This window comes from Monopterus albus, unplaced genomic scaffold (assembly GCF_001952655.1).
Source record: "Monopterus albus unplaced genomic scaffold, M_albus_1.0 scaffold99.1, whole genome shotgun sequence".
Lineage (NCBI taxonomy): Eukaryota > Metazoa > Chordata > Actinopteri > Synbranchiformes > Synbranchidae > Monopterus > Monopterus albus.
Genome location: NW_018127979.1, coordinates 1,335,055 through 1,362,809, shown reverse-complemented (window position 1 = coordinate 1,362,809; position 27,755 = coordinate 1,335,055). Strand labels below are relative to the sequence as shown.

At 41.4% G+C, this 27,755-nt stretch overlaps 3 protein-coding genes across 6 annotated transcripts in view; 2 read left to right on the top strand and 1 right to left on the bottom strand.

The window, feature by feature from the left end:
• Window positions 1-253: 253 nt before the first annotated feature.
• On the bottom strand, window positions 254-4,835 carry uchl3 (ubiquitin carboxyl-terminal esterase L3 (ubiquitin thiolesterase)). Its single transcript, XM_020609535.1, has 9 exons — window positions 4,700-4,835; window positions 4,507-4,518; window positions 2,952-3,080; window positions 2,693-2,849; window positions 2,248-2,333; window positions 1,985-2,032; window positions 1,797-1,872; window positions 983-1,041; window positions 254-891 (listed from the first exon to the last, which is right to left on the bottom strand). The coding sequence occupies exons 1-9, from the start codon at window positions 4,739-4,741 to the stop codon at window positions 808-810; spliced, it is 693 nt and encodes a 230-aa protein (XP_020465191.1). The 5' UTR covers window positions 4,742-4,835; the 3' UTR covers window positions 254-807.
• An 88-nt stretch (window positions 4,836-4,923) lies between these two features.
• commd6 (COMM domain containing 6) lies at window positions 4,924-8,220 on the top strand. Of its 2 annotated transcripts, none has more exons than XM_020609537.1 (8): window positions 4,924-5,258; window positions 5,352-5,457; window positions 6,048-6,106; window positions 6,461-6,526; window positions 6,625-6,701; window positions 6,885-7,053; window positions 7,160-7,312; window positions 7,394-8,220. In XM_020609537.1, exons 2-8 carry the CDS (start codon window positions 5,433-5,435, stop codon window positions 7,442-7,444), a joined length of 600 nt encoding a protein of 199 aa, XP_020465193.1. In that variant the 5' UTR covers window positions 4,924-5,258; window positions 5,352-5,432; the 3' UTR covers window positions 7,445-8,220. The 2 variants fall into 2 exon arrangements, with proteins under 2 accessions (XP_020465193.1, XP_020465192.1); XM_020609536.1 differs by having other exon boundaries at window positions 5,310-5,457.
• Window positions 8,221-8,458: 238 nt separating this feature from the next.
• The window catches only part of tbc1d4 (TBC1 domain family, member 4), a 29,173-nt gene continuing 9,876 nt past the window's right edge, over window positions 8,459-27,755 (top strand). Inside the window, exons 1-12 of one of the 3 annotated variants that reach the window (XM_020609425.1) lie at window positions 8,459-10,050; window positions 16,568-16,696; window positions 16,787-17,024; window positions 17,436-17,680; window positions 18,680-18,769; window positions 19,223-19,327; window positions 19,438-19,570; window positions 19,675-19,766; window positions 20,943-21,053; window positions 21,606-21,728; window positions 22,236-22,295; window positions 25,031-25,245. In XM_020609425.1, the coding sequence (XP_020465081.1) occupies window positions 9,652-10,050; window positions 16,568-16,696; window positions 16,787-17,024; window positions 17,436-17,680; window positions 18,680-18,769; window positions 19,223-19,327; window positions 19,438-19,570; window positions 19,675-19,766; window positions 20,943-21,053; window positions 21,606-21,728; window positions 22,236-22,295; window positions 25,031-25,245 (1,940 nt within the window). In that variant the 5' untranslated portion in view covers window positions 8,459-9,651. Of the gene's footprint in view, window positions 10,051-16,567; window positions 16,697-16,786; window positions 17,025-17,435; window positions 17,681-18,679; window positions 18,770-19,222; window positions 19,328-19,437; window positions 19,571-19,674; window positions 19,767-20,942; window positions 21,054-21,605; window positions 21,729-22,235; window positions 22,296-25,027; window positions 25,246-27,755 lie in introns of all 3 variants that reach the window. The other 2 variants (XM_020609423.1, XM_020609424.1) reach the window with 2 other exon arrangements.

Genomic DNA, 27,755 nt, shown 5'->3' with positions numbered 1-27,755 from the left:
CAAAAGTTTCTTTAGCGTTGACTAAACAAGTTAGAAATCACAGGCAGTTTGCAAAACACCATCCTTTATGGTCAAATCGAATTTTATAAATATGTCTGTTCTGGTAACAGTGTAGCTAATACGTTTGCACCACATAATGCATCCATGAAAGAAATGTTTAATAAATGTGCCTTTTATTTGACAGAATTTCTAAGTCTTATTACAAAAATGTGAGCACACAGATGTTCAATTTGCATTTTTTCAGGTAGCCTCACTTACAGAAGACATTTACTTGTTGAAAAGCTTCTCATAATACCATTAATGTGTATAACTGCTTTAGTCGTACGTTTTCCCCCTAGAGTTAAGACTTAAATTAAAGCCTTGCAAAACATGTTCCTTCAAGTGGTTTTGACCACATGGTTAGGCATATGATCAACAGCAAATCACCCCATACATTAAGTATCAGTGAACCCAGAGTGAAAAAAGTCGAGCCCTCTCAGTGAAAAGTGTGTTAAATTGTGTCTTAACTGAAACCAAACCCATCTTGTAAACGCACTTTAGTGCAGCATCAGTGTGGTACAGCTGATAGTTGTGGGGAACTTTTAATTGCACAGCAGTCTAATTCCCTTACAACTACTGTAACAAGTGCTATACAACGAAAGTTGAACTTGGAACAATACCTATGACATTTTTATTATTTTCCACATCTCTCTTGCTTTAGTATTTTGACAAAAAAAAACAACAATCTTATTTTCCAGTGAAGTCAGCACTTGAGAACGTTTGGCAGTAATGTCGTCTTTGTTTTCTCAGCTGAGTGTTTCTTTAGTATTAATCTTTGGAGAGGGCAATGATCGTGAAACGAAGCTCCTGAGGGTCACGAGCCATGAAGTTCTTACAGACTTCTACAGTATCCTGCAGTGCAATTGAACACAGGAAGAAAATAATGATTTGCAACTCAGCTTAAACATATTTTTATGTAGACGTTTATTCTGTGAAGTCTTACCTCGAGGAAGGTATCTTCTGAAGTTTCTCCATGGACAATAGGGAAAGGCTTCCGTCCATCTAGGTATTAAAAAAAAAAAAAAAAAAAAGAGTTTATTAAGGGGTTTCAATATTAAAAGAGCAAGACGGTTGTTCTGTATTTTAAACACTCCCTATACAGGGAATAAAACCAACAACAATTCGCCTCTGCTCACTGTTAATGTCCGTCAGTCCTAGATTATCTTTTCTGTCTATGCCATAGATCTCCATTATTGTTTAAAAGCATTTAAAAACATGTTGATGAAACACACCACTGTATTTGGTGAAGCAGTTCCTCATTACAAAACACCAGACCCTAAATTTTTGTCACCCCAAAGGCTCCGAACAGCCATAACATTTTTCCAGCATCTGAAATAAGCAACAGTCAGGGACCCAAGCACAAGATCTCGATATCCTTAACAAACATGCAGGTCTGGTGCTTTGTAATAAAGAAACATGTCACCCAGTGCAGCGGTGTGTTTCACCGATGTGTTTTTAATCTTTTATGAACAACAACAACAGAGGTTTATGACAGACACAGATGAATAAGATAATCCAGGACTGACAGACATTAACAGTGAGTAGAGGCAATTCATTGTTGATTTTATTCTCTGTATGGAAAATACTGTTAAAATAAAAAATGACCAACCTTATCCTTTAATTTCACAGTGGTGTTTGAATTTTATCACCACTAAATGTGGAATTAAAGTAATTACTGTCAATGACATGACAAATAACAGCTAAATATTTTCCATTTAGGGTCAATTATAAATATATTTCAATTGCGGCTAACTTACCCAGTTCATATAAGTGTCCTCCGACATTCACAAAAGCTATAAAATGCAGATTCACTTTCTCATCTAGGCTTGGTGCCTATAATAAACAAGAAATAAACACAAAGTTCTCCTGAGTTCAACACATGCCTTTAGATTAAGTAATAAAAGCAACCTCACACAACATAGGTCAAATAAAATTCAACACGAACCTCTGTCTGTCCCTCCTGTGCACTTGATTCATGTGTAACACGTATACTCTGAAACAAGAAGTAGGGAGAAATGTTTTTCTTTTATTATACTTCATGGCCAGGTCAACTATCTCCATAACACCGGCTCTGCAGCTGTTATATACTACTGTAAAGCTTAAATAATTTTTCCTGTCAAGCAGACCAAACAAATCCAAAACCTTACTGTAGTCCATCACTCATGTGCATCTGTGACCACTTCATAATATGAGCCAGTATTTTCCTACCTCATCTTTTTCCAGGAAGACAGCCCTTTCCTCTGGGGTCATTTTAGAGGTTTGTTCAAGAAACTTCTTAAGGGGAGAATCAGGCTCTGAAGAGACAGAATACACATTGAAACCTATAGCAAACTGCATTCAAACAAACATGTACTTGGATTTACAGCATATATTACACTGATACTGTTACAAGAGATTCTGTGTTATATGGTATTGTGGTTATGATAATATTCATCTGTTCCTGATCTAAAAGTGAAGTCATAACATTGTCTAAGCTAAGTTAAAGTAACAATAAATGCCATCATAACAACAACAATGGTAATTTCTCAATAGGTAATAAAACCCAAATAGTGTTGCATCAATCAGTCATTTTAACAATCGCAGCTCTGCAATCACACAACTGCTATGGGAATCTTACCCATCTCTACAAAAGGTCTACAGAATAACTACTCACCAAATTCCAGATGTGCCTGATTGTTTGCCACTGCATGAATTAATCCTATTGTTCCACAGGCATTTCCGATTGTTTGCTTAATGAAGTAGACATCAGGAGAGACCTCCTGTAGTTTATCCTTGAGTTTCTCTTCCTCTTCTTGCTTGAATGCCTCATACTGAATAGAATAAGAATAAGAAGACATCCTTTATGATTCATGAACATGCACTGAATATTGTATTTTCTACACTAAAGATGTTGCAAGAATCAATCCAAGTACCTTGTCTGTCACTGGGAAGAGGAGTAGCACTGCACACACTGGTCTTGGCACCATGTTGAGAAGCTCTGGGTCGAATCCATATACATCTCCAAATTTCCAGGTTAGCCTCATACCCAAACAATTGACAAACTGCACAAAAGCTGAGAGTAAATTTGCATACATACAAAGATATAAAGCTAAACTAACAATATCTGTTTAACTGAAGTGAAGCTGCATATTAACACTGGCTTCAGATTACCATAAGAACGAATTACTACCTAAACCCACAAAATCTAGAATGCATCCCTGCAACATTAAAATAATATTACAACCAAATAATAAATGCAGTGTTATTATTTTGCTCCTACATCAGTGTAAACGCCTGGTAAAAAAAAAAAATTGAAACTTGTCAGATAAATTTAAACCTAACCTATTAACTTTTTGTTTAATAATTATTGGAAACTATGCTGCCCATTGCACACTCAATTGCCAGTTTATTGGGTAGACCTACTGCTAAAACTAAGGCAGAATAATACAACAGTCCAATATATCCTACCTTCATTATGGTGACATATTCAGTTTTTGTTGAAACTGCATGATTATTTAAGAGGATGCAGTTTGTTGTGCTTTGAACTGCACTGCAATATACATGGAAATATTCCTGTTACTTAGCCTAGTCTCATTGATATGAGGTGGACAAAATAGAAACACCTGTCAATATAATACAACAGTGCCACAAACTACATCCTCCAAAATGATCACACAGTTCAATGAACACCTCTCTAAAACTGCTTCAGTGACACTATTTTTAATGAAGGCAGAATTTATTGCAGAACTGTTGTTTTAGACTGTATTAGATTTAATTTGGCATGCCTAATAAACAATGAACTGTTGAACTGTATATGGACAAATGTCAGTTTTCATGCTGAGCTGACCTGGTGTGTATTGACTAAATGATTACACCTGTGATGAAATTAAATTGATAAATTGCAAGCATAGTTCCTGGTAACCTCTACAATAAAGCATTACCAAGTTATCCAGTGTCTGATGCCCATGATGTTGACATTCAACAGATAACCAAATAACCAAATGCCCCTGCAGTTACAGACTGACAGTCTGAAACCATCCAACCACTTGTTATTATTACAGATGAACAGCAATAGTCTGGTTAATAACTAACTTTTCAGGTCATGGACTTCTTTGTCTGGTAGATATAATAGAGCATGGAAGGGAGAGCTGCATAAAATGTAACTAGCTATGTCCTTTGCTTTATGCATTTAGCTCGCTGAACAAGTCGGGGCAACTTTATAACATGTTATTAGATATACAATTGCAACATTCTACTGCCAATAAATTCTGTTAAAAGTTATGTCAGAATCCTCACGACCAATTTCCATGTTATCATGTTTATCAGACAGTTGTTAATTATTTCGTAACTTTAATTCTTGAAAGGTAACATTACATTTTATCTAGGTTAGCATCGCTGATGAGTAGGCCTTGTGCGTCTGCATTGTCACTTTGCAGCTGATTGTTCAGGCCTTTCTGGTGTTACATTCACTGAGAAGAAAATACTCACTTTTGTCATGACCTGAAATGAAAAGACATAAATAGAAAGGTTACTCAAACTGCTGTTAGATTTAGCAAAACAGTAACACCGACTTCAGCTTTTGTTTTCTCTGTTAGCATGAGTTAGCTAGCCCTCACTTGTTTGTAAATGAATGACTTCGAAAAAAATCATTTCTTGAAAGAGAAATGTTAGTGATACATACCTCTGGATTGGACTCCAGAGGCAACCAGCGTGGACAATCCATTTCAAAATAACGTCAAGCGTTACGGTATTTTAACCCGAGAGCTGAAACTGATTTACAAAAATCTGCTTGATAGCTGGAAATCACTTCCGCGTCTGGAAAGTGAACCTTGATATTTAGATACTAGGCAGGGGTGTTTGCTTTTTCATAAACCATAAAGACACAATACTCAGCATAGTATGTCAAAACCAGACACATGATTTAAATGATCTAATACTATATTGTATCCTGAATGGTTTAAGTTATGTTTTTCTATCTGAAATATGAAGGATATTTGAATGTAATGTTAGTATCCACACCTAATCAGTCCAACTGTGGACCAATCCAGGGTCATGGGCGAATTTCAGATAGACCGATTTACAGCGGTTATGGGCATATCTGTTCATTTATGACTAAATTTGGTGTCTCAGTGAAATCCTTTTGCATTTATTTACAGACTGTTGCTTAGGCTACAGATCGCCTGGCAAATGTGGACGGTCCGTTCTCATTACCAAAAAAAGAAGACTCTCCGATGCCATAGGTGACGCAAGAGTTGTACATCCTTAAAGCTATTTTCATTTACTGCTACTAGGTGCTTTTACATCATAATAATAAGTCGCACACGGGGTTGTAGATATTGGCAGATCTGTCGAGAAAGTCACTATTGGCACCACTGACACGACGGTCAATCCTGTAGTAGCCTGACTGACTCGAGATGCCAGCTGCAGAGGGATCACATGGTGAGTTTCAACTCGCATCATATTGGGTTACAGTGTTTTCAGTAGACGGTAGTTGGACTATGAAGACGAATAGGCCATGCCTTTCACGGGAGTACTGTAACTTAACATTACACAATTCAGGCAACCAACAGGCAGCTAAGTCGTTAGCATTAGCTTTAGCAATCGTTAGCATTAGCTAAATTTGAACCAGACTTTATCTCCAGTCCCAGCCAACCGTTTTCTGACCCCAAAGTTACCAGTTCCTACCAGTTTATCTCTCCTATGCTGCATAACCATGGTCCCCACCCCTACCCCCCATTATTTTTATCCATTAGTTTTTTCCTGTCTTAATGTAATTGCATGAATTATTATGTGTTTAATGTATAAACTAGCTTTCTGATAACGTTAGACTGATACAGTAAATAATTTATATCACAAATTCTAATGCAGGTTGCTTGCCCACTTTTGAAAACGCAGCAATGAGGATCCATAATTGGCATAGTTAGACTCATGATATCCTGACCAGAGATCACTTTGAGATCAGTGGTTCTGGGTCCAGAAACGTATGGGAAACCCAGTGATAAATGAATTGCTTCACGTCTGTATTTCAGGCATTGGCGATGTTGTGGGCAACATATGTAGACTTTCTCCCGAACTGTTGGCTGAAACAGTGAGTATATTTTATCTCTAGGTATTTATGTCCACATTCAGTCCAAAAACATGGCAGCTAAACATACAGTATAATCCTTGATTAATTTACTGTACAAGTTCTCAGAAGAGAATCACAACACAGGTCACACATTTTGCTGTTCGTATTAGCCTCTAGAATTTTGTTACCACAGGCAGAGACTGGATTTCTGAAATGACAGTAAAATAATGCATCTTCACGTCTTGTTTTGAAATTTGCTATGAAGCAGATGATGTTGGTCCAGCACTTAACATCCATGCACTCCAGTAGTTCCACAGGATGCAGTGTTGTTGCTGTAGAAGTTATACTGTAGTTCTAATCATATAATCTTCACAGTGTCAGCACATTCTGATGTATCTTCAAGGCCAGACTAGAGGAGTAGATTCAGCTGAAATTTCTGATGTGAGTCAGTATTTCCTTAGAATTTTTCTATACTTATAGTAACCCATCTTCCTGAGTTCCTCTTTCATTACTTGTTTTGTTGTTGTTCTTCTGGGCAGAGATTTGAGAGAGCTGGAGTCAGACTTGACCACGAAGATCTACAGAAAATTATCAGATTTCTTTTGTTAACATTCAGGTACAATATCAGTCATCTAAAGATTTTTCCCTCTGAATATAGTTTGTTATTTTTAATAACGAGTGGATGTGTTGTCTCCCATGCTGCTCACATTTATTTTCTGTTTAGCTCATCAAAAGGCTAAATCATATAAAAAGAAGTACTTTGTTGCACTGTAAGGTGTAATAACATTTGTATCACCAGGTCATCGGGAAAGAGCAACCTCTCTGGGGATGACCTTGTATCGAGGCTGGATGACAGCGGTAACAAGTGGCCCAAAACGTCCCTTCAGGTGGTGCACAGGTTGTGGAGTGAACATGGTGCATTAGTCCATGCTCAGCAAGAGGTTCAGGCCATGCTCAGCATCAGCCAGGTATGTTTGAATTTAATGCAGTCTCTCCGACTTTCAAACATTTACTAATGACCCGAGCACAGAAATTTTCAAGGCTGATGGAATCTGTCTTGCTGTATCTATCTAGTTAGTGGACATGCAGTGGAAACTTGGCATGGCGGTGAGCTCCGACACCTGCCGATCTCTCAACTCTCCATATGTGACTCTCCTACTGAAGGTTGTTGGGCCCTCTGGAAATATTTCTCAGAGGTCTTTTGAGATGACCATCCCACAGTTCCAGGTCTCTATTTATTGATGTGACTATTGTAGTGTCTGTGTGTTTTTTTTGTTACTGGCCTGATTTTGAGATTCTTTCTTGCAGAACTTTCACAAGCAGTTCAAGGAGATGGCAGCTGCTATGGAGACTGTATGATGGTTGCAAGCACACCTAACTGCATTTACACCCAGGATTATGTGTGAAAGAAAGGCTTGACACAGGTGTTTTATCAGCTGGCTGTCTCAAAATGTGGATACAAATTGTGCAATGATCAGTTGTTGACTTTACGCTTCCATTTTCCCACAGAAGCTCCTAAATGAATTTCTTTTCAAACCTCCAGAATTGAAAATAGATAAAAATGCCTGTCTTCACATTGAATGCCAAAAGTAGTGTTTTTCCACCTGCTAACTTATTCAGGTATCATGAATTTATCTTTAGGAATATGTAGTCTACACCCACACACTAATTATACATAACCATGACAAATGTTCTATTTTTGCTACATTAAATTACAAAATGTTTAGATTAATCACAGTTTGCATCCACATTTCAGTTTGCTTTGTACAGATAATGTATATTCAAAATGGAAAACTGTTGCTAATATTGCTGTATTGCTTTTTAGTAAGGGTACGGTTGTGATTAGCCCACTATACATCCTGTATATAGTTTACAACAGTAGCTAAATCTTCATATCTACTTTGCAGTGTCGTTGTTGGTTTGCAAATCTTGCAAAGTAAATTTATACATATTCACTTTTTAGCCCTTGTGCTGTCTTTTAATGTTGAATTTTTGAAGATGGATCTTTTTCTATTCGTGTCTTCACTGATACCACTGAAATGCAGTGTGGTTCTGTAAACCTCCGCTGCATGGTTAAATTTAACAGCTCAGATCAAATAAATGTAAAAGCAGTTGTGCAATAAATCAACTGAATCCTGTAAATCAGTGTCACTGTTGACCATCTAATTATTACAGGAACCCACAGAGAAGTAATTGTGACCTAATGCTGGGTAGATTTTTGTCAAAGGGTCTGCAGCAACAGGGATGTTTTAATTATGTACCTTTGGGGGTATGTCTGCATATTTTAATCATAAATTTGATTATTTTTACATTTAAACTTCAGTCAGTGCATTGACGGTCAGTTCATTATGTGTATTGGGTGGTCTGTGCTGCTATTTGAAAGTTCTGAACAGTTAACATACTGTACGTACACACCTAGTCCTTACAAATGGTGGGGAGTGTGGCAGGCTCCGGCCTCAGTGATGACATTATAAATGGCACAGTTACTAATTTGGGATAGGCGGAGTTCTTGGAATTATGACATTGGTAGATGGGAACTCCTCTAGTGCATGAAGCGTATCAGATGTCACAGCTGTCTAAAACATGATTCAGCGCAATTTACTTCAGGGCTGCCTTTGTGAAGTGTTGCATGTGATTTCTTAAACTGCCCGCATAAGGTATTTTGCAAAGGCTTGTCTTCCCAAGGTCGGCCGGTATCACCTGGTGAAGCCAGGTGGTGGGCGGGATAATAACCCCCAGAGTCCCGGGCCCGGATGACTTGCTCCTGCTGCAAACACTTTCCACTTTCCACACGACCATGAACGAGGCTTTCCAGTTTTTATTATACACCGTGGAGAAAGGCGGAGCGTCGTCCTGTCACGTTCCACACAGAGGCTCCGTCCTGCCTTGCCTACTCCTGAAGCACATGGGATGGATGGATGGGCGGGTCGTCAGCGCGCACAGCTCTCCGCCTCCAAGGCGTTGTGGAAGAAAGGCTTACAGTCGGGAGAATGCATTAAGATGCGATAAGCAATAAATATGTACATTTTGTAGACGCAGAGACAGCAAAATGCGCTAGCAACGCTTGTATGTAATGAGGTTTTAGTAGTGGGACCGCTCCGCTTTGCGCACTGGAGCGACACACAGCGCGTCAAAGAAATAAGATTTCAGTGGGCGACGCGTGTTTACACAGGAGCTATCCAAAGCCACGTTTTAGCCAGCAAGCTTGGTTGGGGCGGTACAGTTCAGGACTGTTTGTTTGAGTCATTGCCCATGCAAACAGTGGAGGAACAGAGCAGGGAAGCCAACTGTAATACCTTAAAAGTACATTTACTTGAAATCCTTGAAAGAGATTTGGATAACATGAAGTGTTGCAGCGGATCGACAGGGCGAGCGCATGTCGTGCACGTAGCTAATCGCTTCGTTGTAACACTTTCACTGTGAATGTGGAAACTGTTGCAAACTAAACACAGCTGCCGTTGTTCTCGGTTGCAGGGAATGGTAGCCTACATCGGTATTATTCCTGAAAGTCGTTTTAGTCCCACAAAGCTGTCAACGAGGTTCGACCGAAACTCTGCTGGGTCGACATGGAGAGTCGGGATGAGAAGGAGAGCAGTCCCCCGAAGTCAGACAGGAGGTTCGCCCTAACTTACGTCGGCTGGTCCTCGCTGGACAGGCGGAGCACCCTGCCCATGCTGCCGTGGCTGGTGGCAGAGATCCGCAGGAAGTGTGAGAAAGGCAACTGCGGCCCCGCAGCGCAGCCCAGAGAAGTCCAGCTGGTCCTTAATCCTCCTTTCGTCCGATGCGTCCCTTCCAACAGCAGCAACTCTTCAGTTTTCATATTCGAGCACAAAGCACAGCTCATCTCTCGCTTCATTCACAACAGCAATGACCTCACCTACTTTGCCTATCTCATGCGGGGCCATCCCGACAACCCCGAGTCCGAGATGTCCTGTCACGTCTTTAAGGCCTGCGACCCCAACCAGGTAGGCCTGTCCAGCTGTCCACAATGCCCTGACGACACAACAACCATTATGCCTGGAGCAATAAGGGAGCACACTTCATAGCAAAGTAAAGGAATTAGACAGAAGAGGTGGGCATTAGTAGTGTAACCCACTATGAAAATTGATATTATTTATGGGATGTTAACTTTAAAACCTGAAATGAGACTTTAATGGCGTGCACATGTTGTTTAAAAGTCCAGTTTGAGCAATAAGAGTCCCTCAGTATTATGTTGATGAGGTGATAAAGTAAATGTCAAATAAACCTACCATGATGGCAGGACATGCACTTTTTATGATGAACTGTATGTTTTGTTTTAAGTGTACATGCAAAACAAAGGACTGTCCTGCAGAGCCTGAGCTGAAACCTTTCAGGTAATAAATGTGTCATTTAATCTCAGACACACACAGGTGATTAATCAGTGGCCCAAACATGTTTGCTTGGTATTAAGCACTTAAGCCACCGGTCAGTGGGGACGATAGACCGAGAACCCAGGGTTTTTGGCTCAGTTAACCCATCTCTGTGCTTTCCACTTTAGGAAATCAGATTCTAGTGCCTTTGGTGTGACAACAGCTGGCTCAATATCGAGTCAGCACATTTACATGCCGATCAAGCAGACACTCTTGAGTAATAAACTGAAATGTGGTAAACATTCAGAAATCAGGAACGTAGGAATTGGTGTTTGAATATTAGTGTGAACTCCGGCTTTTTGCTCTGCTGAGATGTCTAGGTCGCACTGTTAGGCTCTGTGGCCCACGGGCACCGATCTGTGTCTCTGTGTGCTATAGTGAGAGTCCGCTATAGTGAATTAGAATGTGTTTTTTATGTTTACATATCAATCATGTGGTCTGGGGTTGTGCCAGCAACATTCTTTACCTGTTCTAACACAAATGGAAACCTTGTTCATGTTATTGACCCCCTAAAGGACCATGAAAGCCATCCAGTTATGCTCACATTTTGCATTGATCTCAGTATGTATTGTGTGTCTGAGCTGAGACTAGAAGAGCCAACAAGTTCGACACAAACACTTTAGAGTTGTTTGGCCTTTACATGTTGGCAGCACTCATAAAGGCATCTTGAACATGCCCCGTTCAGCGTTGTTACGCAACAGAAACCGCCTTGGCAGCCAGCATACTAGCCACATGTGCAAGGTGGGCCATGTAGAATGCACGTGGTATTCAGCCATGTACAGGGCAGCTTCATTTATATAGCCTATTTTCATACACAGAGCCAATTCAAAATGCTTCACATAGGCAAGAAGAAATATTATCAACCAGAATAATGTCAGTTAAAACAAAGATAAAACACTGTTGTAACGAAATACACACAATGAAAACAAATGCACTGTAAAATGTCAGACACACAACTGTAGAGCAGTGCAGTAATAAGTTGTAGGCTGCTTTGAATACAACACCAAAAACAAAAACACAGCAGAGGAACGAAAGGCCAAGTAAAACGGCAGAGTTTTCAGCTTACACCCTGCTGCTGTCATTGTACACGTAGTGATTATTTAATACAGGCGTCTTTAACAGGGTGCTGCCTATTTTGCATTTGTCCCGACTGACTTTGAAGACGTGACAAAATATTGCTTCATTACTGGATGACATGCATGCTTGGCAGACAGTTGGACACATGAGGGTACATTGTGTAAAAACCGCTGGTGTCTGTCAGTATGATGTGAAAGGTTGAAGTGAAATGCTGCATGATGTCTTGAAAAGCAGAGAATCTAAGCTGGCTCAAGTATAGTTTGTCACATTTATGAATACATGGGGAAAAAAAAGTTTAATTAAGAAATACTAACAAAGCATAGTCTGTAGATAAAAATGGAACATGCCATTGTGTGTGTTCCTTTGTTTGAAAGGTTGGATACTTAAAATCACGTTGGACTCCCTGGACTTGAAATACAACTTCAGTTCTCATGTACGTTTTGAGATGGCTGTAAATGGTTACACATAAAGTTGTAGCTGCTTTGTCATTAAAGGCTCGTTCTTACACCTGTCCACTGCAACAGACAAAAAGACATCGTCATTTAGAATTGTAACCTTTTATGTGACTGTGGGATGATAATAGATGCTCATCGAGACTGTCAGGGCAGTAAGCACAAATTTAACACTGACCCAGCTCAACTCGGCTGTGCCATTATAAAGCCAGTAATACACAGCCTGAGCCTGCACAGCGTAAACAACAAGCCCGTGTGTTTCCCACCTATGGGAGAAACTTGGCGCTGGACCACGGTAGAATATCTCCACGGGTGACACCTCTGCTGACTTGTAACCCCACTCATGAGCCAAGCAAGGGCAAGAGGGATGGACTTGACCATCTGAATTTGAGAAATGTTTATGTGCTATAAAGCCAATTTTGGATAAAGAAAGGTCATCAGTCTACATTCCAGCTTCACACTAGGTCTCATTATCCATCTGTACTATCATAACACAAACCATTTCCATTCTCTACCATTGCAAGGTGCTGATGAGCTTGAACTTTGTGTTAACATTAGTTAGTCAGGGTTGGCGATGTGGCCCAGTCACTGTCTGTTAACATGATCGCATTGCTTGCTAAACAAGAAACTAAATACCACAGATTCTTATGTGGTTGTCATTGTAGTTTCTGACCAAGTACTGGCTCATTGAACAGTGAATGGGCACTGGACTGTGTTTATTCCTATGCTGTTCTATGGCACATTCGAGCAAGGACACAGTACAGTTTTGAAGTAGCTTCAAATGCTCCATAGTATTTTCTTCAATTGCTTTTTAGCTGTACCGTGAGGATAAACTTGGAACTAATACAGAACTGAGTGTCCTTATTCATCATAGGTGATATTTACCTGCCCTCCTCAGACACAGTACAAAAAAGGCATTGTAAAGACAAAAACAAGTTAAAGAAGGAAAGGAAAATCCACTTTTCATCAGCGGCGTCCCGACACATAATTGTCCTGACTGTGATTTGAGCTCCTGTCCCATGTTGAGGTGACATAAGATCCTTTGTATTGCTTTGTTTTGAGTTGAAATCTGACCTTTGTTAACTGAAGCACCCACTATGTCTGCAGGCACATGGAAAAGCACCAATGTTCAATTTGACATATTGTCTGAACAATTTAACATTTCAAGTTTGGACAAATTAAAATTTTGCTGTAATTAGATTTAGTCTTTTATTTACTTTGCAAGAACTTGCACTGATAGCCTTTAGCTTAAAACATATACTCTTGTGCTGCCTCTGAGACTTACTGTAACTTCCTCTGTCACTGTTTGTTTTCATCCTTATCTCATACTGACACAGTGATAACCTTTGTCTTTAAAGCCAGTCTAATTGGGTCTAATCGCAGGTGCTGTGCCCTATAGAGAACTACGTGCCGTTTACTGTTTGTTCAGAGAAACTGGGGCCTGGGTGTAGAGGGGTTTGACATTACTTGAGCCGTGCACCGAGTACGCTCTAGACTCCAGCAGCTCAGAGAGGACAGCCTTTGTGTTTGCTTCCTCCTAAGCTCTAAAGCAGCACTCAGCTGCCGGTGTTTATGTAGACAGGCTTTGGCTCGCAACCAGCGTCACTGATATTATTTCATAAAGCTAGGCATTGATGGGTGAAGGTTAAATATAAAACCCAGCTTGAAGAACTGTTGGAGAGAGAGGATATGTTTGAATGGTCTCCCAGTGAACACCGCATGGCTTTCCTCTGTTCCTGTACAGCGTTCTGCCTGTCTGTGCCTGTCTCCACCTTGTACTGGCTCTGTATTAGGTAGACTACAAATTATTAATCAGATCAAATGGTGCTGTGGTGTCATCATACTCGCTTGTAATCCAGTAGTTTCTTTAAATGTTAAGATGGTGCTGTCGTTTTTTCCTTTGTGGCAAAAAGGTGCAGGACACAGGCCTAACAGAACAGATGGTACAGCTGTGATTCTCAGCCACCAGGGCCCGTGAAGTTACCTGGACCTTGTAGCGTCACCCTCGGCTTTTGCCTGTGCAAAAGCACCCATGACCCCACAAATGGGGATATGTGCATACACATTGAGAGCTAATGTACCAGACAAATTCCTCATATGTCCGACACACCTGGCCAATAAAGCATATTCTGAAATATCGCCAGTGTGGTTTCACATGCTGCTTTTTCACACTTTGTAAATCATGGTGACAGGTTCCAGGTTATTTTGTGCCTAAATTTACTGTATGTGTGGACCTTTCTTTGGACAGTTGGAGGTTTACTGTTATCTCAGAAGCTTCCTTGAGCCAGCTAAGGAAATTACTGACACAGGTCAGAATTTTGCTTGAGGGAAGAGAGGGCTGAGTGTTTATGACCCACCGCCCGCCCTCCTCTTCTTAGTACAACCCTCTGTCACCACCAGCCATGCTCAGCTCAACCCATGTGAAAGAAGGCGCTTTAAAATAGCTCATGTAGCCACAGCAGCAAAACAGCGGACACATGTTTGATCTCTGTGTCTCATACATATACTGACTTCTATGAAAAGCAGGGATTGCATTGTTTTGTTCACATTTATTCCTTTCCTGTTTGTCTGCCCTTGCTCTTCTACCCTGTTGTTCTGGTGACACCACAGAAATAAGGCTGATATTTTGTGTTACGCAACTTCCCTGCCTAGTCTATGTTATAAATGTATTTGCTCAACGTCAGTATGCACCTCATATCAGGTAAAATAGGGGATGTTTGCAGTGTACGCAGCCACTGTTTGTTTTAGCACTTGTTGTCTTTAACACATTATTTGGCTGACCTTGGCTGTGGCCCTGGCTCTAGACACTCACGCTGTCTGTTAAAATATTTAGCGCAGCAATTATATATTTTTATGTTCTACTTATATATTTTATGTCCTCTTTTTTTAAAATGGATGCAAGTTTTCCAAACATCTGCTTCGATGGCACCGGCTAATTGTGCAGTAAGGTGCGAGTCCCTGACACAGAGGAACAAAGACGGGCTCAGTGACCTTCAAGTCTCTGATTTCCTTCAGCTCTCTGCTTTGTTTTCTGTCCTACAGAGCGTGGGTGTTCCCTCGCTCCTGTCAATATCGTTTGGTCTGGCCTTTGTCGACTATCTTGTTAGTTTTTAAGGCTGCTTTTTAGCCTTGAGTTATTTAAAGTCACAAGATGAAGTGAGTTCATGTTGTTTGTTAGTCAAATCAAGTTCTCGAGTCAACTGCAACTGTAAACTTAATGTAGATCAACTTATCCTGTGCTGACTTTTGGTATATTGAATCTACATACACCAATCAGGCATAACATTATGACCACTGGCTGGTGAAGTGAAGAACACTGTCTGTTACAGTGGCACCTGTCAGTGTGTGGGGTGTATTAGGCATCAAGTGGAGATTCAGTCCTCAAAGTTGATGTGTTGGAAGCAGGAAAAATGGGTAGTGTAAGGATCTGAGTGACTTTGACAAGGGCCAAACTGTGATGGTGAGATGACTGGATCAGAGCATCTCCCACCCTGCAGGTCTTGGTGGGTGTTCTTGGTCTGCAGTGGTTAGTACCTACCAACAGTGTCTAAGGAAGGTTAAATGGTGAACTGGTGACAGGGTCATGGATGCCCATGACTCACTGATGATGAGGTTTATCTGCTGTAGATTAAACCTTTAACTTCTATTACTAATTTTCAAAAGATTCAAATTTATTTGACTGTTAAAATGGTTAAAAATGAGAAATACTGTACATTGCTTTCTATGAAGAGAAAGAGTCAGGGGCTGTAGTGGTGATATCACACCTACAGTGGGGAGGCTGTTGAATGTGTCTAAAAAATTCTCTCTAACTTGTCCTCATGATCAGTTTTCACTCCTTTTACATAAGTTTTTCATTGAATTGTAGACACATCTGTGTCTAGACAGAATTCTGACTTTGAAATTCTGAGATGAAAGTCAGAATCCTAGAATGTCGACATTCTAGGAAGTCAACATTCTAGAATTCTGATTTTCATCTCAGAATTTCAAAGTCAGAACTCTGACTTTAATCTCAGAGGTCTGGATACCTGTAAAGATCCAAGTTCAGTGAGTGAGAGAGTGGCTTTGAGTCATGCTGGAGAGGAGCTGCATGCTGCCCAAAAATGGGATTTGAGCTGCACAGTGACACAAGTGCCAACCAACTGCCACATTGACTCCTATGTAAACAGTAGGCAGGTGGTCATAATGTTATGGCTGATCAGTGTACATGTCCAACACACTGAAATTGATCATGTCATCTATGGTGAGCTGCAGAGGTTATTTTATTTGGGCTTGTTGCTGAGACTTTTGGGGTTATCATTGCCATTCTGAGTTTCAGTTTATATGAAAATGATAAATATTCACAAACTATGCTGCCTTAGGTGGTAATGTTATTTGTTAGGGATGTTACTCTATTTCAGTTGTGTTGAATTATGTTTTCTCATGTTCAGTTGTAGGAGAAGCTGTAGAGAAAAGCTCCTCTGGCGTTTGGTTCTACTTCCCTTCCCATTTTCTTATGTTGTATTTTTCCTTGTTAACATCTTCCTAGTCTTCACATCCCTTTGTTTCACTTTGCTTTGTTTCAGGTCCCTGAGGTGATTAGCAGTATTCGCCAAGTGTCCAAATCTGTCCTGACGGAGGATGCCAAACCCAAACAGGAAGCTGACGAGGCCTTCTACAACTCCCAGAAGTATGAAGTGCTTTACTGTGGCAAGGTAGAAATGAGCACATATGTCTGAAATATATGGTGTGTTTTAATGAAGTCCATAAATGAATGTTGTCGGATTAAAAACAAACCTCTCCAGGTGACAGTTGGGCACAAGAAGGCTCCATCCACCCTTATCGATGACTGCATAGATAAGTTTCATCAGCACGAGGTTGAGCGCAAGCGCCTACGACTCCTCAACGGTCAGCGAGGTTCTGCAGAGAGCACTCCTGTAAATTTCCTCATGGGGGGAGAAGGAGACCCACTTTCCTCTGTGCTGAATGAGAGTGTGGAAGACCCTGAAGTTCCTGGATTGGAGGACATGTCCAGAGGTGGAGGTAAAGGCCTCAACCCATAGAGGGATAACAAAATGCCAGAACTGAATCAGCAAGTAGCTCTAATCAGATTTTAACAACACACAGTTGCCCACTTTCGAAGTCTCACCCCCTTAGTTACTTTTGCTATACCCTTTGATTCTTGCAGAGCACATGTGCAGTTTACAGTTATAATGGTGACACTGGGAATGTTCTCACAGGTAGAACAGGCTATTTTTAATTCAGCTGGCTGAAATGACAACTGGCGCTGGCACATTTCAGCTATAGCTAGCTAGCTAACCGAGCCAACATTAAGTTCCATGAGTTGGTTGAAAACGCTGTCTCTGGCTAACCTTTTAATGCTTTCTCATTTTAAAATAAAACCTCGCCACTAATGGTAATCTAAATCAACACTCTAGTGTGTCTTTGGTCCAGGTAAAAGCATCTCCAGCAATGTCAGCCAAAGCAGCCTGCGTGGAGCATTCCCCGAGCGCATCCTGGAGCATTCTGGATTTGAGGAGCCTCAGGAGTTTCGTACACGCTGCAGCAGCCTGGCAGGGAGTCTGCAGAGGAACCCAGGAGAAGGTGTCATGATGGGTCCCACACGCCGCAGACATGCTAGTGCACCCAACAACGTTCAGCCTTCTGATACAGACAAGAACCGCACCATGCTCTTCCAGGTACAGGAAGCTTTATACAGAAACGTTGCATTTCATTTCCACAAATAGAAAGACTGTTGTGCTTTTGCTGTTGTCTGGGTTTCAGAATGAGTATAGTGGTTCAGGGTTCCTTATCTTGGAATCAGCTGACAGTAGACCCTCTTGGTTGAATGCAGCACTGAGGAGCCTTATCGTGACAGCAGTGTTCTCTCATTAAAACCCGTGGCTTAGTATGCGCTCAAGTGCCTGGCCAGGGCTAAGGGATCTGTTATATATGAATTACAGTAAACTGAAGTCAGAGTACTATATGTGATCGCAGTATACATAGACAAAGACTGTGTATGGTTATACTGAGTCATAATAATGTTTCATGCTCTTTGGATTTACTCCAAAAAAGATGAGATGGATGGATGTTTATCTGGGACACAGAAAGCCAAATGCTCGCTTCGCTCTGCTTGTCACCGAAACCCTCTCTGCATGTAGTTGAGCCTCTGAGCTTCTTGCTGCTGCAGATCATTTTTATGTGCACGAGGCTTGCACTTTGTAATGCACAAACTAGTCCTGCTTTGTGTTACCGGTTTATTTAAATGCACCATAACTTCTGAGTAAAATTTTTGACTGCAGCGCTACTTTTGTGGAAACAAAGCCACCGCTTTATGAAAAGCATCCAGATTGAAGTGTGACCCCCCTGTCTGTCCTCATACACCATGCTCATTTCCTCGTGAGGCTAAATTTAAAAACTGGATCACGATGCTCAGTAGATAAAATATAGCAGTCAATTATAGGAAAATTGTTAGTGCAGACTTGTTGACCTTGATTTTGAGTGTGCACAAGTGTGTCTGACATTGAACGGGCCGCAGAATAATCATAGTCCTTGTCATGAGATACTTGACACTGAGATATACTTTGGCATAAGTTGTATACATTACATGATTTACAAAGAGTAGATACTTTTTATGTATCTGCATGTGTCCCTTCATAAATTGAGCTGACCAACATAGAATTCTTTTTGTTTCACAGGTCGGGCGTTTTGAAATAAACCTTATCAGTCCAGACAGTAAAACAGTGGTGCTGGAGAAAAATTTCAAAGATATCTCATCTTGCTGCCAGGTTGGTTTGTTTTTCCTTGATGCGTTTACACTAAGAGCTTCTCACTTGTGTTTTTTTTTTGCTGCAGTCCTAATTAGAGGACCAGACTAATTATGTGCATTTCTTTTGCTGGAGATCTAATGCATTAGTTCCTGTCATTATAGTACAACAAACTTTTCATGTTAAATCCTTAATTTGATAGCAAATTATATCTTTATAAGTGATGTAGAAATAAGTTTTTTTTTGTTTGTTTTTACTGCCTAATACAATCCATTTTTGTCAAGTGGACATGCTGTATTAAGAAAGTGCAGCACCAGGTTTTACTAATTGAACAGGAAATGGCGAATGTCAAAGAGCTGTTACGATGTCGGTGATGTGCTGTTATTAGTTGCTGTTTTATCATTTGTGTTGCTGGAGTTAATGCAAATATATTGAGATTTATTCTAGTTTTCTGTTTGTCTTAACTTTGAAAAGGGCATAAAGCAGACCGACCATTTTGGATTCATTTGTCGTGACCAGTCACAGTCTGGTCCTACTCAGTATGTGTGCTATGTGTTCCAGTGTGCCAGTGAGTCCCTGGTGAGTTGCACAGAAGATGTCAATGAAATTCTTTGCAGGTTTTGCTCTGTACCCAGTATATTTTATTATAATGTCTACAGCCCTCTCTGTGTTGTCTTTGTGTGTGTTAGGTGGATGAGGTGATGCTGACCCTAAAGCAGGCCTTCACTACAGCAGCAGCCTTACAAAGCAACAAGACCCAGGTCCAGCTATGTGAAGCCTGCCCCATGCATGACCTGCACAAACTCTGTGAGCGGATTGAAGGTAAGTCACACATCCAGCACTTGACTCTTGAATATTGTGATGCATGTTCTGTCTGTTGTGTTAAAGCAAGATAAAAGAACCTTCTTTTTTCCTTGTGTTTCTAGGTCTCTACCCACCCAGAGCAAAGCTAGCCATCCAAAAATATCTCTCCCAGCTGACTGACAATGAGCAGGCTGAGATTTTTGAGCGGGTTCAGGTAAGATAGACTGCTCAAAAAAATTTAAGGGAACACTTAAATCACACATTGGATCTTAATGAATTAATTATTCAAGTTGAAAACCTTTATTAATGTATGTTGCATAATTTGTTCAGGACAAAATGGCATAACAGTCAGTGGAAACCAAAATCATCAACCCATGGAGGGCTGTATTCAATGTTACACAGAAAATCAAAGTGAAACATTGAAATCGCAGGCTCTTCCAAGGTGCGTCACAACAATTCATGTGACTCCAAAGTGTGTATGGCCCTGTTGAGTCAGCGGATAGTGTCCTGGGGGACCTCCTCCCAGACCTGGATAACAGCATCACTGAGCTCCTGGACAGTCTGTGGCGGTACTTGGTGACGATACATAATGTTCCATATGTGTGCAGTTGGATTTAGGTCAGGGGAATGTGAGGGCCAGGAACTGGCTACCCACTCTGACCACATGAGGCCAGGCATTGTCCTGCACCAGGAGGAACCCGGGGCCCACCGCACCAGTGTAAGGTCTGACAGGCGCTGTGAGGATTTCATCTCGGCACCTCACAGCAGTCAGGGTACTGCTGGCTATGACATGAAGGTCCATCACTGACCCACCACCAAACCGGTCATGCTATAGGCAGCATAACGTTCACCACGGCGTCTCCAGACTCTTTCATGCCTGTCACATGTGCTCAGTGTGAACCTGCTCTCATCTGTGGACAGAACGGGGCGCCAGCAGTGTTCTCTGGCGAATGCCAGTGGAGCTGCATGGTGCTGGGCTGTGAGCACAGCTCGTACTACAGGACGTCAGGCCCTCATGCCTGACAGACTCTCCTGGAGTCTGTTTTTGACAGTTTGGTCAGAAACATGCACTCCATTAGCTGCTGGAGGTCATTTTGTAGGGCTCTTGCCATGCTCCTCCTGTTCTTTCTTGCACAAAGGAGCAGATACCGATTTTGCTGCTCGGTTGTTGCCCTTCTATGGCCTTGTCCAACTCTCCTGGTGATTCACAATCACTTGTGCTTCATAAATAGACAGATTGTTACCCTGATATCCCTGAAGTTTAACTGACTTGGTGTTATACCGTGATTAAGTGTTTGCTTAATTTTTTTTAGCTGTATATATATATAGATACTGCATCTTTTTCAAGCAGTGTTTTGGGTTTTGAGTGTTTCTGTGTTCATGTTTGCAGAGATTGAAGCCTGGGTCAGATCAAGAGGAGAACGAACTGGTGATTCTCCATCTCAGGCAGCTCTGTGAAACCAAACAAAAGTCGCACCTTCACATTGGACAAGCCCCTCAGGTACACACTCAACCTGTAGACAGTGAAAAGAATGAAACATTTCCAGCATAAATTACATCCCTGTGTCACAGGAAAGGAGATGAACCCCTTACAGATTGCCAGTTGTGGACTGGGTCCTGAGGTTTTACTTTAACTATCCTAACAAGTTCCTTGTATTGAAGCAAGTTTTACTGTTTTACATGTGAAGTCACTCGCTTCTTGCCTGAACACAAACTTTTTCATGAAAGAAAAACTAAGATGGTTATCAGTTGAATTAGCATTGCATGTTGATGAGGGGAAAGCATTCAGTGTATGAAAGCTGTGGGCTCTTACTTTTGCACGATCTACCCTGAGGGGCTGTGTGTTAAATATTAGCCTGTCACTCAAATGGCAGCCCTCCAACACCAGTTCCACTATTGTTAAAGCAACCGGCTGTAGACTGCTCTTGTGGTCTTGCCCATGTTGTCTGCTACTCTATGGGTACCCTGGGTTTGTATACTGAAGCCGTTTAGGCTTCTAGTGAATGTCATTATTTCAGCGATAATCTTTCTCTCTCTGGTTGTAATCTTGTAGAACGCAGCGAACAGCTCATCGGCAGGAGATGGCACAGCAACGAGCAGTCGCTTTAAACTTGATGTTCTCAAGAATAAAGCTCGCTCCTCCCTCACCAGCTCTCTAGAGAACATCTTTGCAAGGGTGGGTGTGAACAAGGAGGGCTTTTCTAACATATTTTTTCTTCTGCCTCAAAATTTGATCTTTATTTCATTTCTTGCTGTTATTTTATCAGCCCTATTTCTCGCTCTAAGTTTATCCCCCTCTTTGCCTGTTATTTCTCCACACCAGGCTGAATATAGCAACTGTACTGAGCTCCTTTATGCATCTCCATGTTCAGTCTTTGTATCAGTTGCTGTTTCTGTGCCATTGTCATCCAGGGGATTTGGATTGACCCATATCTGCCAGTGCGATAGCAGAACAATTTCTTAGTAGAAGGAACTGGGCAATCTGAGATCTTGACTGATACCTGTTGTTATCCCAGAGACTTAGCAGAAGAGTGACACTTTAAGATGTTATCAAGTCAGGAAATATTTGACCTTTTTATTTCTTGCCCTTCTCATTATTTTTTGTCAGATTCATGCATGTTTTTATTTATCCATTTATTTTTCCAGAATGCATTTCATTTTGTGTCATCAATCCTTTCACCAGGGTGCCAGCCGAATGCGGGGCCGGTTGGGAAGCATGGGAAGCATTAGCGGTTTTGAGAGGGTAAGTGTCCTTGTGGAGCACATGTGTCAAACTCAAGGCCCGCGGGCCACATCCGGCCCGGTGTACAATTGCATCTGGCCCTTGAGTTCATTTTATATATTTTTTTTTAATGCCCCGGTGATATGAAGCGCTGATAGCACACAAACTACAAATCCCATAATGCAGCGCAACAGCTGCCTTACCGAACCATAGGCTACCTGCGATCATTCTCGCCTCAATTGCGTCAGATCAATCAAGCACCTGTTGATGTACAACAACTCTAATTTCAAGTCAAAGCTAGCTCCTAACAATGGCCAAGAGAAAGGCTGATTCTGAAAACAGAGCCTTTCAAAACCGGTGGGAGGCTGAGTATATGTTTACTGCCACTGCCGGTAAACCTGTGTGTGGAGATAATGTGGCTGTAATTAAGGAATATAACCTAAGACGGCACTACGAGACAAAACATCAGGACAACCTGAGAAACGTGAATGAGCGTGAATGCAGAGCAGAAGCTACAGAAGGTAGAGGAGTTGAAGAGGAATCTGACATCACAGCAGACATTTTCACCAAAGCCAAATCACACAGTGAAGCTGCTGTGAAAGCAAGTTTTATTGCGGCAGAGGAGAAAATCAGCCTGGTCATTTACCGAGGGAGAGTTTGTGAAGAGCTGCATGATGAAAGTGTGTGACATCTTGTGTCCAGACAAAAAAGCAGGTGTTTGTAAATGTAAGCCTTAGTAGAAATACGGTTGCTGGTTTTAAGTTCAAGTTTATTTATTTTGGAATAATATTGTATCCTGTCTGTTTCGATTCATATTTATGTTAGTTTTAGTGTGTTCAATAAATTTTTATCCTGCTCGGCCCGTGACCTAAAGTGTGCTTTGAGTTTTGGCCCCCTGTGCGATTGAGTTTGACCCCCCTGTTGTGGAGGAACCAGAGAGTTTACAGAGTTTCACTTAGGTGACTCTGGGAATTCTCACTTTTTACCAAGTGACTTTTAAACATGTTACATTCCAGCTCTGGCCTCAGGAGAGGAAAAGTGTGACAAACATGCTTTCACTTTTTTATCAGTGTCAGTAGTTGGAGGCTGCAACAGAGTTCTTCTTACATGGACATGTTTCACTGCATCCGTCTCAGATTTTCAGTCTCATCATGCATTGGTCACAAGACCGAACAGTACAGCAAGGGAGTACAGCAATGGACCGTTTGTGGTTGTTGGTTACACCACCGTGCAGAATGTGGAGTGAGAATGAGATAAAGTCCTTCTGACTCCCCATCAGTCATAATGGAGTTAAGACATTTATCAGATTTTGCTCCCTTGAGAACCCCCGAAGGCATTACTCAGCCTTTTTCACTGCAGCGGTACTCCCTGTAAACAGACTTTGTACAGCAGGTGGAGTTCCCCTTTAAGGATTCTCGCTCATTGTGTTAACACTATGATGCAGGAGACATAAAACAGGACCCTCCTTGCTGTCATATGACTTTAAATTTGCCTGTGGTATTGATCGGATGAAAATATGAAGCCCTGAGTGAGGGAAGAATTTGAGTGGTAGCCAGATGGAGTGGTGATGGAGGATTTTCTGAAGCTGCTATATCTCTGGTGCAGTTTTACAAAAGTCGATCCAGTCAGCCATAGTCACAGCGACACAGAAAAACCTACTTATGAAAGGTCAGTAATGTTGATTCCATAAGCAACTGAAGATGTTTTTAATGATTTTTTTGCAGAAATATTACAGTATGAGTAAATATGTACAAGGGAAATCTGGTAGTCTTCACTTTTTAAGGTTCACCTGCGCTCCACTCTTTCTGATATTTCTGATCATTTGAACAATGTTGTTTTTCCGGTTTCTAAGATCGTAAAAAGCCATCTGGGGATTGTATCAGGATGCTGAGGGCATGGCAAACAGGAAATCTAAGTCAGGACGTGCAATTTTGCAGCTGCTGAGCCATGCCTGTCATGGCTTCCTCTGCTGCATTAGTGTCAGACCTGAGCCACTTTATCTTATCACTGCTTTCAAAAGTGTCTAATCACAGTTAAGCCATTCAGCTGACATCTAGCGCAATCCACATGTGCGCAACAAACCTTTTGCAATCTGCAGTGTGACTAGCAGTGTGGGGACTTTAGATAGTGACAGTAGCCCCATTAGACTTTGCTGTGTTGTTTTTATTTCCCTCTGCATATTGAAAGAGGCTAAAAGTCTCCTGTCATGTCATATGTTGGAGAGGGAGGTCTCTAAAAGCATGATGGGAGGAGAATGTTGTGGTTTTATGTGGAGTTGAGTTACAGAGGTCTCTCCACCAATAATGTGTGACGCTATGTGTCACAGGACACTGTCCATTAGAATACAATAGAGGTGGGAGTTGTAGCACCAGGCATGAGGCAACACTGAGTCCAAGAGTGTTGAGTGGGAAGTTGAATCTGGAATGGGTCTTGCTGTGGGGTTTCATTGGCTAGGTGAGTGCTGACCTGTAACATGAGTTATTTGGCTTCATGGTTTCACTTACAAGGTCTTTTAGAGGAACAGACCCTTGGAGTTTCACCTCGTTATACCCAGGGTTTTTTTTTACCTTAGCAACTATGAACATTTTAGAGGAATTTGTTTTTGGTTTCTGGGTTCAGCTATGCAGTCAGATAATTCAGAAAATCCAAGCATGCTAAAAAAATTATAATATAAAATCTTATAAATGCACGTTACTGTTAAAGGATAGCTGTACACTGACATCTTTCTCCCTTCCATACTCTGTCCTCCTCAGCAGGATGAGGAATCTCCTGGTCACTCTCCTCCAGGTTCCCCTCCCGCTTTCCCGGACGATGACCCGGAAGCTGGCCCGCAGTTTCGCCGGCGTGCCCACACCTTTAGCCATCCACCTGTGAAGAAACGCATCTCATTTGAGGGACAGCTGCCCAACCAGAGCAAACACGCTCCGCTGCGCAGACAACAGTCTGTTAACCCAGAACTGCTGCAGAGCGGGTAACTTGCATGTCAGCTATCAGCCGCTGCATTTCTAGTTTGAACCTTCGGGAGAGAGGAGCAGGCAGTGCAGGATATGCATCTCTTTAGTGAAGCTGTAGGAGTTGATGTTCTACTGAGTGAATTGGTTAAAGGTTTACAAGAGCGAGCTTTGGTGTTGGTTTTGAAGATATAGCTAATGCTAACTTTGCTTTAAAATCACAACCTGTTGCTTTTCTTTTAATCAGGTTAAAGTTAACTAACTATTTAGTTGACCTTTGATGTATACATGCAGTAGACACTGTAATCTGTTTGCAGCACTTTGATCAGTCCTAAATCTGTCCACCTCGTGCTTCACTGTCCTTGAACAATAGCCTCACCAGTTTCCGGGCCTTGTTTAGGTCCCTCATGAGTTCCTCAGTGTTTTTCTGTGCTCCGACCAGAGGGCTTTTCTTTTGTGTAACGTATTTGTTTTTCATTTGTGGGCATTTCATGTTTGGCTCGCCCAGTCCCGTGGCTATCTCGAGAACACGCAGCTTTTCAGCGAGCGAGCCCTCCTTCAGCCTCCCCTCTTCCTTCTCTGCTCCCACTTTCCTGAAAAGCTTTTACCAGGGCTCGTTGGGCCCCCTGAGCTCCGTGGCAGACAGTGGGAGCCTCAAGAGGTGAGAGGGGGTGCTCAGACAAACCCCCCTGCTTAGACCCAAATGCACTGGCCAGGGACTTGACAAAGGGAATGAGATGGATGGGAGGGATAAACTGCATGTGTTGGCTCTCCAAACCTTTTAACCAGCTTATTTGTCCCTGTATCTTTGTAACTTTATTAGCAAAGACACTTTTCAGCTATTTCTTTTTTCCTCGTCATCACTACAGCTCAACCCGTCCTCTTCCTGTTTGGCTCAGACATAGAAGGAAATGCTGATACACCCTTCTCATGTTGGATTAGCATGTGAACTTGAAGCTTCTTTGCATGGCAAAACCATTTATTTTTATTAATGAATTTCATTCTTCATCCCCTTTCCTGACCGGTTCTGTTTATGACTATGCTAATTCAGTTCAGTGACGTATTTATTTCAAAAGGTCTCTGTCAGTGTTTAGCTGCACTAACTTTTCAAATAATATAGTATGTTCAAGAAAACAAGACCTGCTCTGCTGTGACAGAAAGTAAATGTTAACATTTCCTAAACCTTTCAGTGGAGCAGCAAGCAGGATGTTTTGTCCTCTGACAGCGGTCCGGTCCCCTTAGCACCGATAATGCAGCAAAAGAAGAAGTAAAGGTTGTTTTAGAGCAAGTTGCTCCTGATGAGGAATAAGAGCAGGTTTCGAAGAAAACTTGGTGAAAAGCCTTGACATAACTGGGGTTTAAGTCTGAATATGTCAGCATGTTCACTGCCAGGGTTGTTTTCTTGTTGTACTGTGTGGTTACAAGCAAGGACTCTGAATCTGTTAGAGGTGTTCAAAGTGTACAACAGCTGTTCCTGTCCAAGGTTGCTTCCTGTTTTTCATTGCCCACATGATCTGCACTTATTGTCACCCATGTGCTGACCATGCTTATTAACTATGGTAACAATCAAGTGATCCTCAGTGAGTGACATAAAAACCTTCTTTCTTTCAAGGAACAAACGTTATTTGAAATATAAAGTATTTATGAAGCAATGAAAGTGCTTCAGTACTTAAGATTTTATTTGAACATGTGTCCTTGTTGGTCTGTTTGTGTTTAGATGCTTCCACTTCAGTCATTATGGGTTTTTCAGTGTAGGTTGTTTGGGAACATTTGTAATTTTATCCACTTTATATTGAATCTTCAACACAAAGTTTGCAAAAAGTGAAGGGGCCTGAATACCTCGCAAGGCCCCTGTATATATTGATATTAGTGGTGCTGTATATTTGACTATTAGAACTTTTGTCTTCTTAGACAACTTTCCTAGAAATGAGTCTGCAGTTTCCTTTTTACTTCCCCTAACTCTTTCACATTAATTGCACTACTAGTATGTTTAAAAAAAAAATGGTGGCCTTCACAGACCTCACCTAGTTCACACGTGACACAACACTTAACTGTAGCTGGTGTGGTTGCACCATTAAAATGGGCTTTTTAAAATTTAGTTAAGTGCATTTTTCTAAAAATTTTATAATTAGTTTTTACTTACATTTGATGAGTCAGCTGGTGTGAATTTCAGGCTTTGCTTATTAGGATTCAACAAATATGAAGCGAAAGTGTCATGAAGCAGTAAACCTTTTTAATACCCCTAGCAGCTGTTTAACCAGGTTGTCCTCTCTACTAATGAAAGCAACATCTTTCCAGAGGATAAACAAGCATGCTTACCTCTCAGCCATGACTGTTTTCAGGATTGGCGTTTGTTGTTGTTTTACACACTAATTGCAGGGTGCTGGTTTATTAACATGGAAATTGGGAATTTCCATGCCTGACAGATATTTCCATCTGTCTCATCAGCTTGAAGATTGTTGGTGAGAAGCTTGTATAAGGTTTCCTTTGTAGTTTCTGAGTGCCAGAGGTTAGATGTTTGTGTACTGAA